The sequence below is a fragment of the Meleagris gallopavo genome, chromosome 4, assembly GCF_905368555.1.
Source record: "Meleagris gallopavo chromosome 4, MGAL_WU_HG_1.1, whole genome shotgun sequence".
NCBI lineage: Eukaryota > Metazoa > Chordata > Aves > Galliformes > Phasianidae > Meleagris > Meleagris gallopavo.
Window position 1 is genome coordinate 20,382,277 of NC_139407.1, and position 19,477 is coordinate 20,401,753.

The 19,477-nt window shown below is 37.7% G+C and overlaps 1 protein-coding gene across 8 annotated transcripts in view; it reads right to left on the minus strand.

Moving 5' to 3' along the window:
• Positions 1–19,477, minus strand: part of TENM3 (teneurin transmembrane protein 3) — a 399,330-nt gene that overhangs the window by 277,887 nt on the left and 101,966 nt on the right. For 5 of the 8 annotated variants that reach the window (XM_085222461.1, XM_085222459.1, XM_085222458.1 and 2 more), the window contains exon 3: positions 14,019–14,297. The exons of the other annotated variants lie outside the window; for them this stretch is intronic. In XM_085222461.1, the coding sequence (XP_085078587.1) occupies positions 14,019–14,297 (279 nt within the window). The remainder of the gene's footprint in view (positions 1–14,018; positions 14,298–19,477) is intronic. 8 annotated transcript variants of the gene reach the window in all.

The window sequence follows — 19,477 nt, forward strand, 5'->3', positions numbered from 1 at the left end:
AAAATGTAGTTGGGCATTCGTAACAACTAAAACTGCACTTCTAGATGTATGGCTGTGTCACCAGATTGCAGAGCCATCTAGGCATCCCTCAGAAATAACGCCTAGGATCATGGAGACTCCGATATTATTCTAATTTAGGTCATGTTAAAAAAAGCAGGGATCTCCCAAGTTATTTAATATTACGAGCAATTAATTGCATGCAGCAATGGAAAGGAGTATTTTTCTTTCTGAGTTGTTTATGAAGCCAATTTAAAAGCCATTATATGGCTATATGTAGATGGCAGTGAATTTCTTTTTAAAGACATCGTACTACATCTAAAGTCAACAGGTTGTTGTCTGAAACATGACCTTGTGGGGAATAAGGATTGTAACCACTAAATAACAAAAGGAGTTTTTTTTTCCCTCCATGGCCATTATAAAGAGTAATTCAGCCTTTTTCAGCCAGTGCTTCAGCTAACAGTTAGAGGGCTCAGCTGGCAGGCATGGCCATCTTCTGGTAACCTAAAAAAAAGCAGAGAAGTGACAGAGCTACATAAAACTGCCTCGGCAGCATCAAGATGGCAGAAGGAAACGGCATTAAAGTCAGCCTTGAAGATGTAAACCTCAGAAGCACCGAGACTGGATAAGCATCCTCACTGCCCCATGAATGAGAAATTTATGAGCTAGATAGACAGTTCGGTGAACGTAAGGAAAATATTGAGAAAGAGTAATAAAAGACTGAGCTCCTGGGTTTCACCTCTGGCTGACAGGTCGCCAACAAGCAACACAGAGGTGGAACAGTCACAACTCATTCCATCTACGTGGAGCTGGCAGTCACTTTGACTTTGTTCGCTCCTTGTATGAAGTCAACACCACTGCATTTTTATGTCATGGAGGTTGTTAGATATGAATAAAAATAGGCATGTGAACTCTCTCCTTGCTCGCTTCTACTCATAATCTAGTGGCTAGCACATCCCAAAACAGTCTAATAAATTGCATCTGGGGATAAAACAGGAATACTCTTACTCATCAAAAAGAGATCTATCTCAAAATCAGTATTCTTGCAAACTGTCTTCCAGAAAATTACTAGCACTGTGGGCATTAAACCAATGTCTGCTGAGGACCCACCAGATCCTGAAATCTTCAAAACATATTTTTATGTTTATGAAGTACTGACATGAAATTTAAACAACCAGCTAAGCTATTCGGTGTCTTCGAGCTTTTCTGTAGGAACAAAAATGCTTGTGTCCATAGGTTCTCCCCAGTCCATCATGCTTCCTGCTATACTTTTACAGAATAAATCTCAATTTTTAGTTAAATAGTTAAATAGAAAGGAAATGAGAGTGGGCAAAAAGAGTTACAGCCACAAAAACCCATTTGCCCATCGTCCATTTATTTCCTGCAACTTCTCCACGCCACAAGATATATAAATTCCACAAAAACACTCAGAGAATAAGTCTAGGACCAGGATTTCTGCTAAGTCCCTGATGATTTTGCATCTCCAAACAGAATCAATGAAAGACAGCTGAGGCAAAACACAGTTTATCTGTGGGGCAAATAAGAGTGTGGAAACAACAGACCTCTTTACCCACTTTTACAAGTCTTCCTACAACCTTAGTCAACATTCTCTTATTAATTTGATTTTTTATGGCAAAGATTTTTAATAGCATTTAAATGATTTAGGAGCACCAGTCCTGTTACAACTTGTGAGGATTTGAGCTGTATGGCACCTTTCCAAAAATTTCAAGCTATAAAATGGAGAAACAATCACTGCTTTCTGCCTTCTAACTACACTGATACAAGGACTAAAAGGAATACCTAGTACTGTCCCTGCATGAACTCCTCACTCTTCCAAGGCTCGAGAGGCTAATATAGCCTTATCATGACTTCAGGTCAAAAGATTGATTCTAATGGACCACTGAAAGGAATTAATTTCAGAGCTCAGGACCTTTAATTGAGAGCAGATGGTGCCTACTCCCTATAAATTTAAAGTCTGGGGCCTGTTAACAAAAGCATCTAATCTCATCTCAATTGCCATAAGCAGTCAGGATCCAGCAATATTGAGTTTACAAAACAATATAAAAATCTCCTACAACTCTACTGAAAGCAAACAAGGAGCAAAGACAGTTAATGAAAAAGACATCATATGCTCTCTGCAGCTAAAGTAGTTAAGGGAACGAGCAGCAGAATTCCCCCGAGTGCAGCTTTTAACCAATTTTAAATATATCTCCTTATAGAACATACAGTAATCATGCAATGAAGAACTCAATGGCTTGAACAATTCTAGTCAACTCTGTATGGAAGGTGACTGGATACCACCCATGCAATCACATGCTGATGACATAGACTATTGTCTTCCAAGTCATTTTGAGCTAGGAACCTTCAAAATTTTGAATATATAAAAGACCTTCAAAGATGATAAAATATTTTGACTCATTAAATAACCTTCTGCAATAGCAAGCAGAAAAGACAAATCAAACGTCCTGCAATAACTTACTTTTGCCAAAAAGGACCTTGTACATCTAATTTTTGCTATTTTTCAACAAACTGCACAGGTGACCTGTTTAGTTCAATGAAACCAACTGCAAAAAGAAATTATAGTTTTGTAAGGAATTCTTCTTTAAACTGTCTGTCCCAGGTGCAGATTGAGACCCTATAGTACATCATTAGCAGTGCTATAACATTTGATTTATAACTATAAAACAGCTTACAGGAGTACTGCATTTATGAAAGAACTTCTTTCTTCAGCATATAGTAGGTCAGTGGTGGAGTGCATAACATCAGAATAACTTTTCTTTGCCTGTGTTCACGACTGCATACAGATTCATTACAGACACGCTTTGAAGTTTCTAGATCATCTGAAGAAGAAACCTGCCTTTCACCCCTTATGATTAATCTGTACAAAAAAAAAAGTATGTATGAGCTGTAAAAAAAAAAAAGTGTTAGAAAATATCTTGTAAGGATAATATGCACACACATGCACATTTACACATCTATTTCACCCCAAAAGGTAGACAGCGATTGCAATATGGTCACCCAGAGCAGTCAGCCTGTTGACTTTACTCTGTAGTGGCCTGACAGTGCGTAACATCTTCCCGAGTCAGTTGCTCCAGAGGTGGAAGGATTCACATTTTGTCTCAGATGCACCTACTCCGCAGTCACAGTACCCGAGGGAGGGCTCAGCCAACAGCTGCACAGAGCCTCCAACCCTAAGAAAACTGCTAACCATTGTGGATGCTCTCATTTAGGATGTAAGATACATCTGCTAACCATTTGTGTATTCAAAAGTTAATCTGTAATTGATTCACACTGTTCTCCTTAACTTTCCTAATTCTCATATAACTAGGAAATAAAAAAATAAAGAATTAAAACACGATCTTGGTAAGTATTTTGAAAATTCCCAAGTATCGTGCGGAATCCTGGCCTGACATGTAATGAATGCAGCAGGCATCTTTCACTGAAAGGTGCTGAATGTGAAGAGAGACAAAATGATTCTTCTTCATATCACTGTGCCAATAACACACTTCTCTGTAATGCACAAATGAAAACAACAGCCAACTGCACACAAAGCTTATGTAATTTACCATCAAAGTGCTGTTCTCAATGAGTGAGTGAAAAAAATAACAAACATTACTGTTTCTTAACAAACATCTTTCCTGAAGGATTTGAATCGCATCTTCTTCCAATCTGAACTGAGAAGAAAATCTTAAATTTTGCCAACAAATCAGACAGATTATATAAATCAAAGTTCTAACAGGTTCAACAGATACATTGTTTTAATAATTGTAAAAGGAATTCATTTCCAAATTTCACTTGGTATTTAAATTCAAGCTGAGCTGTCATCTGAAATAAATTGAACTTTCCACCCAGAAAAATAAAAAATAAATCTCCACATGGGTTTAGTAACAGTTTTTAAAGAGTTGTCTATTTCAAAAGCATTTAAGGACATTTTTATTAAAAAAGAATCTTGATAACTTCAAGTCTGCACTTAATTCCTCCATCTAATATTTGACCACCATATAAAGACAGTAACCTAGCATTGCTACTGATTTTCTGACAATAGTACAGCCTGCATTCACTTTAAAGACAAAATCACTGTTAGATTATTTCTTAATGATGTTATATTTAATTCTTCAAGAAAATGCAATTAAAATTTTATTTCAAATCAAAATCATAGTCTCTTAAACAACTGAATATGAATGCCTACACTCTGTAAAGAACTATTATTTAGATTTTATACCATTACTTTAGTTTTGCCTTATAATTATATAAATACATATATAAGTTTATATCAGTATGTTCATATGTATACACATACCCTTATATCCATGTAATTAAGAAGAAGGAAGCAGTGGCAGAGAAAGTTGCTTTCAAATGACAGTAGATGAAACAATCTAATAGCTCTGACAAGTTTTTTTTTTTTTCTTTCTCCTTTTTATTCCAATGATAATTACATCAATAAACCTGATTCAGCAATTCTGTTGCTCTCTAATTCATTAATTAAAACAATTTACTGCTACCACTGTGATTTTTTCAAGGACATCAAAACAACATTCCAAATCAAAACAGCAGAGATCATCAGTTTATAGATGTGCAAAGCATGCTTTGCTTTCATGACTACCTCACAATTAAAACATTTACAACTCAAATGAAAAAGAACTGTTTTCTCTTCCAGATTTTCTAGTGTAAACATGTCTAGAACACATTTTGTTTAGAGGTGCTAACAGCAATATTTGTACAGCAAGCTTAAAATGAATCTACCAAAAGTTAACTATTTACAATTTGAAGAACAATAAAAATATTAATATTATAACAAACTGCAGAGCTACTTTCTTATAGCCTTTGTTTCTAAACTCATTTCCTGCTTAGTAATTTTTGGGTCAAATGATAACATGCTTGACTTACAGAAAATAAAACCTGAGGGAAGCTGAACAAGTTCTTCTGTTCATCCTCTCCCACAAAGCAGGACTGATGGGAACTATGCTGACAAGCTGACCAAAACCAATTTGAAAATGTTTTGGAAAATATTTTAGATGATGAAATATTTGCACAGTCCTCAGCAATCTCTTCCACTGAATTCTCCTTGGAGCTACATTGTCTGAGCTAGCTTCTTTCCACTACTTGCATCATTTGCTTCTGGGCCTATTTGCTACACACCTTTATAATAGCATCAATATTCAATCAGAACAGGCTAGGCAATATGTTCTGACTTCTCCCAACCTCTTCATAGTGTCTTATGTGCAAACCTCCTGACCGTTCTCATAAACCTTTCCCTATGCTTCTTGTTGGCTGGCATTTGCATCGAAATGCAGTGCCAATGTCAGTCAGAGATGCAGCATTTCTGTCTTGGCACTACTGAGTGCAGTAGTAGGATTACTTCAGCTGTACTGCATATAAATGACATGCTTTGAGGTTGTGGAAGAAACCCTCAGGTGTTACAGAAAACACTGCCAACAAATGTTTACACTTCACTCTAATCTGGCTACATGGGAGAAATGCAGAAACACTTCCTAGGCACACAGGTCTAGGGACAGGAAAGTTAGTTCAATCCCAGGTTCAATCCCAGCTGAGAAGCACTGGAGCAGAGGAAGAGCTGTTAGTACCACTTACCCCAGCTGGACATGCACAAGACCAGGGGACCAGATGGAAGATGTGCGTGGGTGCTGACAGAGCTGATTAATGACACAGAGTCCTTGGAGTGTCATGGCAATGGGAGGAGGTTCCTGATGACTTTTTAAAAGGCAGAAGTCATTTCATCTTCAAGAAGTGGAGAGTATGTGAGCAGGTAGAGACAGTCAGCCTCACCCCCACTCTCCAGGGACAATTACTGAACAAATACTGCTGAAATTATCCTTCCAGGGATACAGGAGAAGGAAATGCTTGAGAACAGGCAGCATGGATTTACCAAAAGCAGACCATTTCCAAATAACTCGACTGCAGCCTATGATCTGTATTAGCAAAGGGAGACAAGTAGATGATATTTTCTCTTGACTTTAACAAGGTTTTCAGCATTGTCTACTAAAGCATCCTGATAGTTAAGCTGGAGAGAGATGAATTGGACAGGTGGGTTACAAATGCAGTGTAAAGAAAACTGTTTGGATAACCAGGCAGAAAGAATAGCACTCAGTAGCTCAAAGACAAACTGCTGGCATTAAATAACTACCTTCTTCAGGGGCTAATACTGGGGCTGATGCTGTTTTATGCTTGTATTACATTTAACATGTTGAGAATGAATAGGATGAAACGTGCCCTCAGCAAGTTTGTAGATGGTGCCAAGTTGCAGAGAGTGATCAACACGCTGCAGGGCAAGACTGCCTTTCAGAGGGATCTCAACATGCTGCGAGAGTAGGCAGAAAGCAGCTCATGAATTCCAAAGACAGAGTAACCTCATCTCACAGTACTAGCTGTGAATCTGCTGGAAAGTAGCTTTGTAGTAAAGGACCTGGGGTGCCAACCTGAACAAGTTGAGCAGGAGTCAGTAGCTCGCCCTTGCCTCAATAACAAGTAACCCCATGGCAGGTTGCCTTCAGAATACCAGCCAGCACACTCTTGGAAGTGAGTAGTTCACATTTGTTCAGAACTTGAAGACCACATCTGGAATACAATATCCACTTTGGGCCTTCCCAGTATTCATACGACACTGACAAACTAGCATGATTTCATCAGAGGCTAAAAAAAGTGACCAGAGTGATGAACCATACAACCCAACAAGAAGCTGAGAGCACTGGGTTTGCTCAATCTGGGGAAGGTAAAAAGTGGAACTATAACTTGGGTGTTCCATGACTTAGAGCAGTGGTTACAGCTACAGCAAATAAAATTCTGATTAGATATAAAGAAAAAAAGAAAAATCACAAAGAAGCTGGCAAAGCACAGGAACAATTGCCAAGAAATTATGTAGAAATCTCTCTTGGAAATTTTCAAAACTCAACTGAATAAGGCCTCAAGCAACATCATCTAAATTAATGTTACTCCAGCTCTGAGCAGATGGTTGGACCATATGACCTAACGTATCGTTCTAAACTGAATTATTCTATGATTTTCTGAATGACTGTGGTCCAGCCACGCGTTTTTCTCACATTTTGATAACTGATTATTCTCATGTAAATATAAGTCTTAGCACTTGTATTTACTGAAATATATTTCTTCATTTGGAATCATTTTTCCCAGCTTTCACCCTGTACTACTAAGTGATTTTTTCCAGGTTACAGTGTTCGGTTTGTATTATCCAAGCCATTAAGAAAATCTATGGCACTGTATGTGGGGCACTACTTGATTCAGCTTGCCAGCTCATGAAATAGTATTAATTATTCTTCATGCATTTTTCCAATAATTTCTACATTCATCTTGAAATAGATGACCATGTTCCCTCTGTTTAGGAGTATGTCAGGACTGAGACATGGTCAAAAGCCTTCCTAATGTCAAAGACCCATTATGCTAGAATCTCCTTTACCAAGGAGGGGCTTACACTACCACAGAAGGGAATCAGTATCAAGTGTTCAAGTAGCTGACAAGACTTAGTTCCACACAAACACATGTTCATTGTTACAAAGCATAAACTTCTAAAGTTTTTTGTTCTTATACGATGTTACCTGGCTAACTATTTAGAACAGTTCCTTCTCCTTCCCCTTTCCCTTTATGGAGTTGTCCTTTCTATTTATTTTTTATTTTTATTTTTGCCTTCTGGAACCATATCCTCCTCAGCAATGTCTCAGACATGAGTCATAAGAAGCCCAGAGATGCTTTATACATGCAGGACAATTTTTTTTACTTAGGTAACCTCTAATCCTTTATTTAATAGTACAAATGTTAACAACATGATCAGTTACTCTCCAAGCAAATGCTGAAACAAAACCAAGAAAGCTTATGAATAATATATTACCAGTCTTCCTGCAATGCTGAGTAATACATTAACTCTTTAGTGTACACAAACATGAATGGCAAGAAAAGGAGAGCATCTTCACTTTATTGCCTATTATATCTTATAATTGAATCATAGAATTATAGAATGGTTTGAGTTGGAAGGGACCTTAAAGATCATCCTGTTCCAACCTCATTGTATGGACATCTTCCACTAGACCACGCTGCCCAGGGCCCCATCCAACCTGGCCTTGAACAGTTTCAGGTATGAGGCATCCACAGCTTCCCTAGGCAGCCCGTGCCAATGCCTCACCATCCTCTAAATAAAGTATTTCTTCCTTGCAACTAATTTAAAATTCCCCTCTGTTCATTTACAGCCTCTTTTCCTGTTACTACTCCCACTGACAAAGAGTCCCTCTCCATCTTTCCTATAGACCCTCTCAAGAACTGGAAGGTTGCAATGATGTTTTCCCAGAATCTTCTCTTTTGCAAGCTGAACAACTACTCTCTCAGACTTTCTTTCTTAAGGATTCTGATCTTGCTTCCATTTTCTGTGGTGTTTTTTTTTTTTGTTTGTTTGTTTGTTTTGGTTTTTTTTTTGTTTTTTTTTCTCCTGAAATTCAGATCTCTTAAGAAATTCTGAGATATGCTGGATGGTCTTTAAGCAGCTCTTTCAACATTTCTCAACATTAGAATGATTTACCGTCTTTATAATCAAGACTTTGAAATTCCCTTTTTAGATTCACTTTCTTTGCAGAACCTGTCTAATTACTGTAAACTGCTGTTAAGCCTACAGTTCCTGTGCATCAGATTTTGTTGGATGTATGCAGAGTGTCATCATCTGTCCTGATGTCCTATACCACCATATAAGCGTAATATGAGCTTCACTAGGATGGATCTTTGGAATTTCAGCCACAAGTTAAGAGACACTTGTACCTCTGAAATACAGAAGATCCTAAAATGTTATCGGAAATGGTCAGCCTAGCCATTCCCTCTTATGGCTACGACTAGCTAAAAGAATCATCAGTGTAATTCACAACTGTATTAACTGTTAACACTTGGAAGAATTACTGAAATATGTCCACAGATGTGCAACCATAATATAATAAGCTAAATATTGGCACAGAGGCAGAAAATGTATGACAATACTGCAGAAAATTGGGGATGACTCCTTTTGTATATGCATTTCTGCCCATGTGCATGTAACCAAAGAAAAATGCATATTCCTGTTTAGGTACTAAATATTACTTCAGAGCTGAGTTCCGTCAACAATAAAACAGATGGATTTCCTAGCCATGAAATTTCTCAGCAGCGAAGCAGGATTTAAGAGACATTGGCATGGTTAATGAGGGGTAGATAATTGCTAGATGGAATACTGTAGGAAGGAGTGAAGAAGCTGTAAACGGTGTTATGGCAGTAAGATGAATATTCAGTTCATCAGATATGTGGCTGGTTTTGATAAGTAGCTTCAGTGTTTGCCTAGTAGGTAGCAAGCAGCTCCTATTCAGTAGGGCTCTTCCAAAATTTGCCTTTGCATAAAGAAGGTTGTTAAACATGTGAAAACATCTAACTCTTTCCTGAAAGATGTGCATTATTTAAGAATGCAGAGTTCAAGTACATGTTATACATGTATTGCGTTAGTGAGAACAGATTTAAAATGTCTTGACAAGTATCTTACCAATTTATTTCTTGGTTTTCAGAGATCTGAAATTCACCATTCTGGGAGGACAAGAGAGTATTAGATTCACAAGAATGTTGTCTTCAGAAATTGGCTGAGGTTGGAGAAAGAAAGCAGGCAGGTGCCCAAGCTGCAGATCAGATGGTAATTTTTCTTCACAGAAATCCTCAGCAACGGACATTCTGCTAGCAATATCTGCTTTTCAATAGCTGTGAAAAATGGGTCCAAGTTTCAAATCATTTATCTAACCAATTCAGAACGACTGCCCGAGGCCACAATCTCATACTCCACTCTCCATTTCTTTCTTTTTTTTTTTTTCTGTTTTATCACTTCCTAATATCCTCCTTTTCTTTTTTCTTTTTTCTTTTTCCTGTTTAAACAAATTTCCAGCAGCGCAAAACTTTCACTAAACAACAAAATAAACGTCCACATACCAGTGCCAGCGCAAGTGTACCCCTAGTTACTCTTTGTGGATGTGGGTATGGTCAGCTACGTGGCACACATTGATCTGCAGGGTCTAACTCTCAGAAACACTGTCAATATTGCTTCCAAAGGATAGAAAGTAGTAAGGATCTTCTTAAGACTGAAATGACTAAAATCTTTTCAATAGTTAAAACTATTGCCATAGCCTGAGCTTCAAGTCTGCACAAATACAAAAATGCATACAAAACTGGCAATGTATTAAAAAAAAAACAAACAACAAAAAAATAAACTAAACGAAAGCACAATTTTCTAAAGAGCTGCACTTTAGGAATAACTAGCTCTATTAACCTTTGTGTTTTGACTAACATCTTTTGGATGACACAAAGTCAGAGACAGCAGTTTAATGGATTTAAAAATAATTCAAATAACTATGCAAATTCTTAGACACCTTAAAAATATAATGACCTTTAAAACAAAATGGTTATCTGAAACTTAACTGTAATTTCTTGCTCATAGTCTGCTGGAATAGTCATCAATTTTAAAATACAAGCCTTAGTAATCTTAGAGCATACTAAAAACAAAAGTTACTGCATGCATATAGAAGATGGGCTGCTTGAATTTCAATGCCACAGCTACTAGAATAATTAAATACCACACATTTCTTGATGCAGAATTTTGAAAAAGAAAAGCATGCTTGTCATGCTGATCCATTTTTTCACAATATGTTCTTTTTTGTTGTTTGTTTGTTTCCTTTTGTCTCAAAGAGAACTGCAAAGAAAATGGAGAAGATCGAGAAACACATGAATGCTTGGTGTGCTCCAATTGATACATCATGCTGTACGTGGCATTGGTAGGCTGCCCAGATTAGCAGATGCAGGACCTCATTCAGAGAAGCTGACATGACAAATCTCCAAGAACGTGAAGCCAAGAGTCATATACAGAACTTGAACAAGCTCAAAGAAAAATATTTCTTTTTAGAATGATTTACACTAAGCAATAATCCAAACCTCTGAGGTGAGAATCTATGTTTGGAAAAAAGTTCTGATGTTTTCTATACAATATCTGCTGGCATTCATTAGGCTATTAATGTATTAACTACACAACAAACATTTACAACTGTATTTTTTTCTTCTTTTTTTTAATATAAAATTTTAATTCTGCCATAATGACACAAAAGCTCAGAGAGCTTTGGTAGGATCTTAGAAATACTTGAGACCTCTAGGAATAAAAGTTGGTATTTTCAACAGATTGTTTCCTCTCTTTCATTGTAATTGCAGCAGAACCTAGAGTTTTGCCCTTCTGAGGGAGGCCTAATCTACAACTATTTCCCAAGAGCAAACTGAAAGGAAGGAAAGGAAATTGCGTTTTGATGCCAAGCTTCTTTTCTTACCTAACTGATGAGAAAGGAAACCATAATTACAATCAGCAAATAGTTAATCCTAAATTCATAAACCTATAGGACAAGTCACAGTTATCATCATGAATGGTACCATTAACTCCAATGCGAATGGTTTATGGCAACAGACTATTTATAGCAAAGAGCTGCTTTCTTGGGTAAGAGCAGCATCACTCAAGACCTGAGACCTTTCAGGTAAGGAAGGCGAGATCTGGCGTTGTGTTTTGCTTATTATAACCAGTCGCTCCTTACCTACTTCAGAGGTAAATATACCGCACATAAATGTGTTTACCTGTAAAACAATTCAATTGAAATTCAGTCAGGAATCTTTCAAACACGGCAGAGAAGACTGGCTGAAATGGTAGTTTTGGATTCAAAGCTTTATCGTATCTGTCAGATTTTAACCACATGCTAGTGCAGCTATTAACTTCAAGCCATAAATTAAGAAAACTCGCACCTGCAGTTTGGTCCTTATATTAGAGCACCTGCACCTGCCAGGACGGTATTGCTTCCCTGCCTTTAAATTATATTTTTTATTCTACTGTGAGCATTTAACATACTGATTTCAACTACATTTATAAAATCGTTCCTGAGCCAAAACTTCCAGGTTCAGTGGAAACAAAATCCAGAGAAAAATACCAGAGAAGATTAAGCTTTTCACCACTTCCATAACATCTGCAGTGAAACGGGGACCCGTGACACGGTTTGAGTTATACATGCCTCATAGCCCTAGGGGACTTTCAAGCCATCAAAATTTCATTAGCCTCACAGCACTCCTAGTACCTCCTTAAGCTGGACTGCCGGCCTTCCTATCAATAAATAAATCAACTGTAATCCTTTTTAGTGACTAAACTCTTCTTTGAAGTTGTATCAAACATCAGACACTTTGCATGATTTTAACCAGTGCAGAGTAGTGCTTTTTCTAACATATACAGATTTCTCTCATGCAAAATGTAAAACAAAACTCTCGTTTTCCAGTAACTGAGGGGTTCTTGTAACAACATTTTTGCCCTTTTATTTTTTTAATAAGAATTATTAATTTAAGGTTTATTAATGAAGTATACCTAAGCTGAAGCAGTGACCCTCTTGTATAAAGTATAGATACAGCTCTCATAAGGATACTGTGCGTATATACACATGCATAAAAAATCATTAAGATAGGGTATTATGAAAGACTCGAGGCAGTGATTTTCAGCACAGATTTCAAAAGAAAAAAATCAGAGGACTGCTCAACAACTTTTTTTCTAGATTGCTTTGCAGCCAGAGTACCAGGAGTAAATCAAAAGAATCTCCACTGCCAAAAGGAGTTAAGCATGTACTCCTCTCCTCCCCCTTCAAAGCCTGCTTCCTGCCCATAATAAACTTTCCAAGCATGAGACAAAGCTGTTTTGAACATGGACAGCTGTCTCCTCAGGTAGCACGCAGCATTAATTCCAACACAAAAAGCAAAATCCCCTTTGAGGCGGATGACATGCACAGGTGTCTTCAGCTAGAACAGCCACCAAGGCAAGGAAAGGCAATGACTACAATAGCTATGGTTCTGCATTCTCAAACTGAAGTTGAAACAATAAGTAAGTAGGACAAAACATTATTGCTTGTAGTTTAAAATAAAAGCTGTGTCTTTCCTTCTTTTTAAGTATCACAACACTCATGCTGCCATTTACCACAATGTTTTAAAACTATTGCCAGAGGGTTGAAATAAAATTGCTCCAGCTTTGGTACAGCTGAGCAGCCACGTTTAATAAATTAATAAAATGAAGTTTAGACATCTAGGCAATAACCTTTGCTCTAATTTTCATTTTTACTCATTTTTCTTTATTCATCTTAGAATCTGTCATTAGGAAGTCATGAAGTTAATAGAAAAAGCATATTCTAGTGAAGCTGAAAATCTTCTGCAAACAAAAAGAAGTTAAAGATAAAATGTTTTCTAAGATTTGTGCACTTAGCGTTTAACATCACATCAGGTTCTGTTCATAACCTCGAGTTGAAGTAAAAGATTTTGCAAAGCTTTAAAAGTGAATCAAGTCAATTGCATTAACCTCTTTTCATTTAGAAAGCTAAGCCTTAATATAGAATGGTCATACCCCACATCCTACAAAGCTGCTGTTTAGATTTATTTGCAGATTTTAATTGCACAGTAATCCAGTCCCCTAGGCACATCAAAGGCCACACGTCCATCTTCACCACAATTCCAATTGCTCTCACCAGCTCATAAGTTTAAAGCATGATCAAATTTGTTTTCCAATCACATGAGTCCTGTTAATAAGCTATTCTTTGTGTTCATTCATCCGTTCTAAGATTCTGCAACTTCTCTGAGATGTCTTAAAAGAGGAGTTTACAATGAAACCTTTGATTGCAAGCTGGCCTCAGGGATCAACTTTATCACCACTTACTTTGCTGCTTCCCAAAGGGTAACAGGTGAAATGGCCCAAGATAAAACAGAGCTAATCTTTTTTTGTGATGAAACTCTTCCACAATTACAGCCAAAACATCAAGCCCAAAGCTTTTATTAGTTAGGACTGATAGTGAATATTGACTTTTCTGGGAAGGGGAGGAAAAAAAAAAAAAAGTAGATAAATAATTCAAGGCCATTCCTTGAACTTTTAATGACTTGAAATGATTGAGTGTCAACCACGACAGCAATAAAACATTGATTTATATACGTGCATATGTGTAAGAACTTACCATTTTCACTGTCGGACTTGTTCTCGTGTTCGGTATCAGTCAGAGTGAGGGCTGAGTTGGAACGGCTCGACAGACAGGAGCTGCGCCCTGACTTGACCCCCCTGCCCCAAAGTCTCATGGCATGCTCTGGAGACATCACTCCTTCATTTTCAGTATCAGCATCTGACCCTGCACTGATAGAGTAACCTCTGTGGGGGAGCCCCATTTCCGCACAAAACGCCAGTCCTCGACGAGTTGCTGGTTCACAAACTCCTAACTGCCTTAGGGTAAAATTCTGTCCTGATTAGGGGAAAAAAAGATAACAGAAGGTGAGAATTTTTAAAAAAATAAATAATAAATTAAGAAGTTAGAAGTAAAAACTCTTTATGTGTCTTATTTTCTCAGGCATCACATAAGCTGTTTTGTCAAAACTCTGCATGTACTACAATCAAGTGGTTCCCTCTGTCTCCAGCTCTCTGCAGTGCCCCTTTCCATTCTGAGTACCTTAGCACTGTTTTGGCAACTGCTTCAACACATCAAAAGTTGTAGGAAAGAAACATAACAGAACCTGCAAATGGAGAGAAGCTAATTTAGTGCATGGAAGAATCAGAAGTAAATGGCAAGCTTTTCTTTTCTTTTTTTTTTTTTCTTTTTACTTTTTTTGAAGTGTAAAGCAGTAGAAGGTATTTGTCAGAATTGCCTCTGTTGTCCTGACTAGAGAGGCCTACGCAACAGGATATTTTCCTGTATAGACGTCACCTAATGTGGCACTGGAAAAATTAAATGGGAGCACAACCCCCATGGAGCTCTCTGCTCTCCTTTAATGCACAGATGTAAACAAACAGGAATGCTGCCTCCCATTACCTGCAGGCCTCGTGGTAAGACGGCATTTTCTGTCACTGAATTCAGGCTTTTACTGCTGAAGCAGAGCCTGCACATTTTAAGCAGACTTTCAGCCTCTGTTTTGGAGCAGAGCAAGAGACATAAGCGAATCCCAAATGATTGTATTAATAAATTAGGTGCGATAAACTCATGACACTGCAATAACTTAGAAGTGCCTAAGTTATGTGACACTCAAAAATGACTGCCTTTTTAACGGCTGTGTCTTCATCCTGCTTTTATGTCTGTAGATTTAAGACGCTGTATGATATATAGACAATTTGCAAAGCTCATTTGCATGCCAGCACCCATAATGCTTTCCCATTCTGGCTCACAGTTTTCTGATAGCTCTGGGAACAAGTCAAAATACATGCTCAATTTTTGCATCTGATAGGCATCCTAAGTGCTCCAAAATTAGTCATTTATAAATACATGTTTGTAACACTGTTAAAGCTTATAACACAGCAAAACCAGACTCCCCTCAAATAAAAGCTAATAGAAAGAATATAAAAATGTAATTAATTCCTGAAATATTAAGAGTTTAAGCACGTCAATAGGCAAGACATTAAGTGATCCAATTAATTACTTTATTGCTGTGGTCACATGAAATGGTCACTTTAAGTGTCACTGACTTTGCAGTCAGAACCATAAATGAATTCTGTAAACAAGTTTCATAAACAATGAAAATCAGCTACTACCATTAGGTACAAAGCTAACTAAAGTTATTTGCTGCTGTAAATAAGGATTTTAGCAGAAAAGCCACTGGGGAGGTGCATATCTAAGCAAATGCAAAGGGAGAAGATACAGCTATGACTAGGGCCAGACTGTACGAAGAGCATAAGAACAGGCAATTGCCATAGGTGGTCTGGCTGTACCTTGCCACTTAAAATAAGTCAGGCCACATGAATGTTCAGGTTTTGTGAGAGATGAAACTAAGAACAGAAGCAAACAGGCCGAACAAACTGCCCAGCTGTAGCAGGCAGAGCAGAACAAAAGGAAGGGCCTACAACACATCTTTTTTTCAGTGTTTTGGCAAATTTAAGCTAGGAATGACAGCCTAGCCACTGGTGTTATGTGTGGGATACGTTATTACAGGAATCTGTTATTCCAGCATCTCTGGCAGATGAAGCAAAAGACAGGAGAAGCCAATATGCAGGTGTGTGAGCACTCACTGTTGCAGATGCAGCACTGGGTTTGTCCTAAAAACAATGTTAAAGAAAGGAAAATAGAAAAAGGTGGCCCCCACTGACAACAAGACTGCTTGAGTCAGTAACCAAGCAGTTGCTGACCTCCAGGCTACGAGGTTACGCAACACACCTACGGCCCTGATGTCTCCCAGGCTGAGCTGGGGGCTGCAGTAGGATCGTGCTGTAACCAGCTCCCAAGGCAATGGAGGTCAGCCACAGCAGCACCCAGCTCTGCAAAGCACTGCCCTGCAAACCTAGCATCAGCCACCCAAGCAGATACAGTGTTTTGAAGAGACTGCTGAGTCCTTTTAATTTTATTTCCTATTTTAATGACTATTTTTATGCTCTTAAGGAGACTAATATTTATTTCTAAAAGAAATTCCTTCAGGCACTCTACATGAAAACTCACAGTGACTTTCTCAGGCTCAGTTCCAGGCACAATGGACCACCTATCTGCTGCTCATGAGTTTTATTTTTTATTGTATTTTACAACAGCCCGCTTTCACCTCCTTTCTGCTTTTTCACCCCTCTTTGGAACAACATGAGAACCAAAACTGCATGTCACAGAGCCAAAGCAAAGCTCCAGTGCAACTCCAGAGACAGAAAAGGGGTTGTTTACTGCTCTCTCATCACATTCAATATTTTAAAGCTCTTTCACTACACTGAAGTTGTACAGCATTGCCCAGAAATGCTGTAACAGCTTTAGAGACATCAGGCTCAATCATCTCCTGAATTAAAGCTTTCCTAAAAGCTTCACTAAGAGGATTGCACACTATGTAAGTTGCCTACACAAATGAAAAACAAACAAAGTTGATATGAAAAAAATATGTATTTGTGTAGGAATTTATGTCCCAAAGGAAATCATACATATGTAATGCAAAGATTTTACATCGTCTTAAGATTCCCTGAAATTTTCAGGATCCAGGAGATGCTGAACGAGGCTGGGGCACAGAATTAATGGGCTGCAGACTGGAATGGGGGCTTTTGCCTGCTAGGGAAAATTGCTACCAAAAAAAACTGAAAAGAAAGTTGTAGGGGCTCAGTGGAAAAAGAGTATGAAGACAGGATGTTCTCCCTCCTGTGTTCTTAACATTTCTAATTAACCTTTCCAGGAAGACTTCAACGTGAGGGATTTAATCATCAGTTTCTTATACTATACACACGTTTGTAAGTTCTCCCACTGACAGTAGGTGCCTCAGCATTTCATAATGACTTAAAGGCAACTTGGAGAATTTGTAATGAACTAATTTCAGAGAAGAAAATGTAGAAGAAAGAGTAAATAGATACAAATAAAGGTTTGAGGGCTTTTTTCCTTTTTTTTTTTTTTCTTCCTTTACAAGTAGTATGAAGTGTAAAATGGAAAAAAATAAATTAGACATGATGTTTCAATGAAACTTGTTTTGGAGACAACCCTGGGGTTTGGGGGCTATTCAGAGTCATGTTTGGCTTTAAAAACTGATAACAGTGCTATTACTACCACTCCACCATTAGATACTGCCATCTCCCTTGGCTAGAAATATAAATTTACAGTTAGTGTAAGGAATGAATGCTGACACTATCCACATGTCCAGATGAACAAATCAACAATATAACCTGAAGATAACTTTCAGCTTGTACAGCAATCACTGTTAACAACATGATATTTGCCAGCTGCAAATTCACCTGAATGATTGGTGCCTCTCTAACTATGTTACATTCATATCAAACAATAATTTTAAGACAAATATACATGAATTTCTCTGCCAGGACCACCAAGATTGTATTTGTCTAGAACAACAATTTTTAAAGTAAATAGTGCATACATAAACAAGTGCAACGTATGCAGAAGTTACACATTCTTTTAGTAAGTTGGGATTTCACAGCTGAAATTAAATGGCAACCTGCTCTACTTGTGCTGTATTGGTTTCAATGGCCTAAACTGGAGATGTTATTTAAAGATGCCTACAGTAATTCAAGCTTCAAGTTGGACATGTTATCCTATGTGAAAAAGGATTATGGGAGAGGACTACTGAACAAAATACAAAAAGGCTCCTCAGCTGTCAATCTTTGCTTTAAACTGGATCCATATTAAAGCAGAAATATCCTCCTAAAATGACAAACCACAAAAATGGAAAAACAAACTAACAGATGAACCAAAAATAACCAGCAGAGAATTTGCACCTTCAGACATTGCCACTGACCTTCATAATCCATTAACTACTGCAAAGTCTCTGAGTCAGGTTTAGCAACTACAGATAGTTTTGGAAACAAGGGAAAGAAACACTCCTAAACTAAAAAGCCTCCTAGAAAACATCAGTGAGGTTAGCAATAAAATATACACACGCACACTCCTCTTTCAAATCAGATAAACTGTAGTGTGAGCACCTTTGCTGCCTTTGGTTTTGCCATCACAGAGTAGAAATAAAACCAGAATGGTAGAACTCTCAAACCAACCATGTGCATGCTCAACCTTCTGCTGTGTTTGGGTCTGCTCTTTCTTTATCTTCTGATAAAGTTTCATTCTTTTTCTGCTGTCTCTATGTCCTACATTATTTGCCAGTCCCTGCTCCAGTCTTAAGACTTGGCAGCATTTTTCCTTTGTATCTTGCCTTCTGTCTGCCCACAACACCTCCGTGCAGTTCAGAAATCATTCTCAAATGCATTTTCCCTGTAATCACCCTGTGGTAATGCATTACAGGAAAATACTAAATTTAGAAAAACAAATTGTGAAACAACTAAGGCAAGAGAGATGAAAAACAAGATGTGATCACAGTCCTCAGGAGAACCAATCTTCTCATTTCTATTCTTCTCTATATTTCTTTGTTCCTATACTTAATTCTGATTTATTATTATTATTTTTAACTAAAAGAGGACTAATATAATTTATTCAGAAAGTAAACCTGGAAAAGAGCTTCTCTCATTTTTATTTTTTCTCTGCAGACTAGAGCATGCAAACAGGTTCTCACAGAACAATGCTTATCACTGAAATAGCATATGAACAGAACCAATGTCAAAACCGTTGCTGCAAGGACTGTTGCTGTCAAAACCATTGCTGCAAGTTTTCTGCTATTTTGATACTGGGAATTACTTTTGTATCCTTTTGCTTAGCTAATACACGCAATAGGCACATTTCTTTTATTTGCAGCTCCTTGCCTGGAGCTGATCCACAGCACTTCTGATTACTCTCTGCAGAGCAAGAACCAGAACGCAGCTACACCATGCTTTTGAAATGCTACATCACTTCTGTAAAACCAGGATACCCATTCTACTGATTCCACAGTAGCTTGCCTTCCTAACTCATATACACGACAACCATGAAAGAATAGCTCTGGTAACGACAAACTGCCTGGGCTGATCTCTTTACCAATACCTGAAAAAAATACAGCATTAAATCATGTGTGAGTAAAAGATGGTGAAAGGAGTTTCTTTGTATGG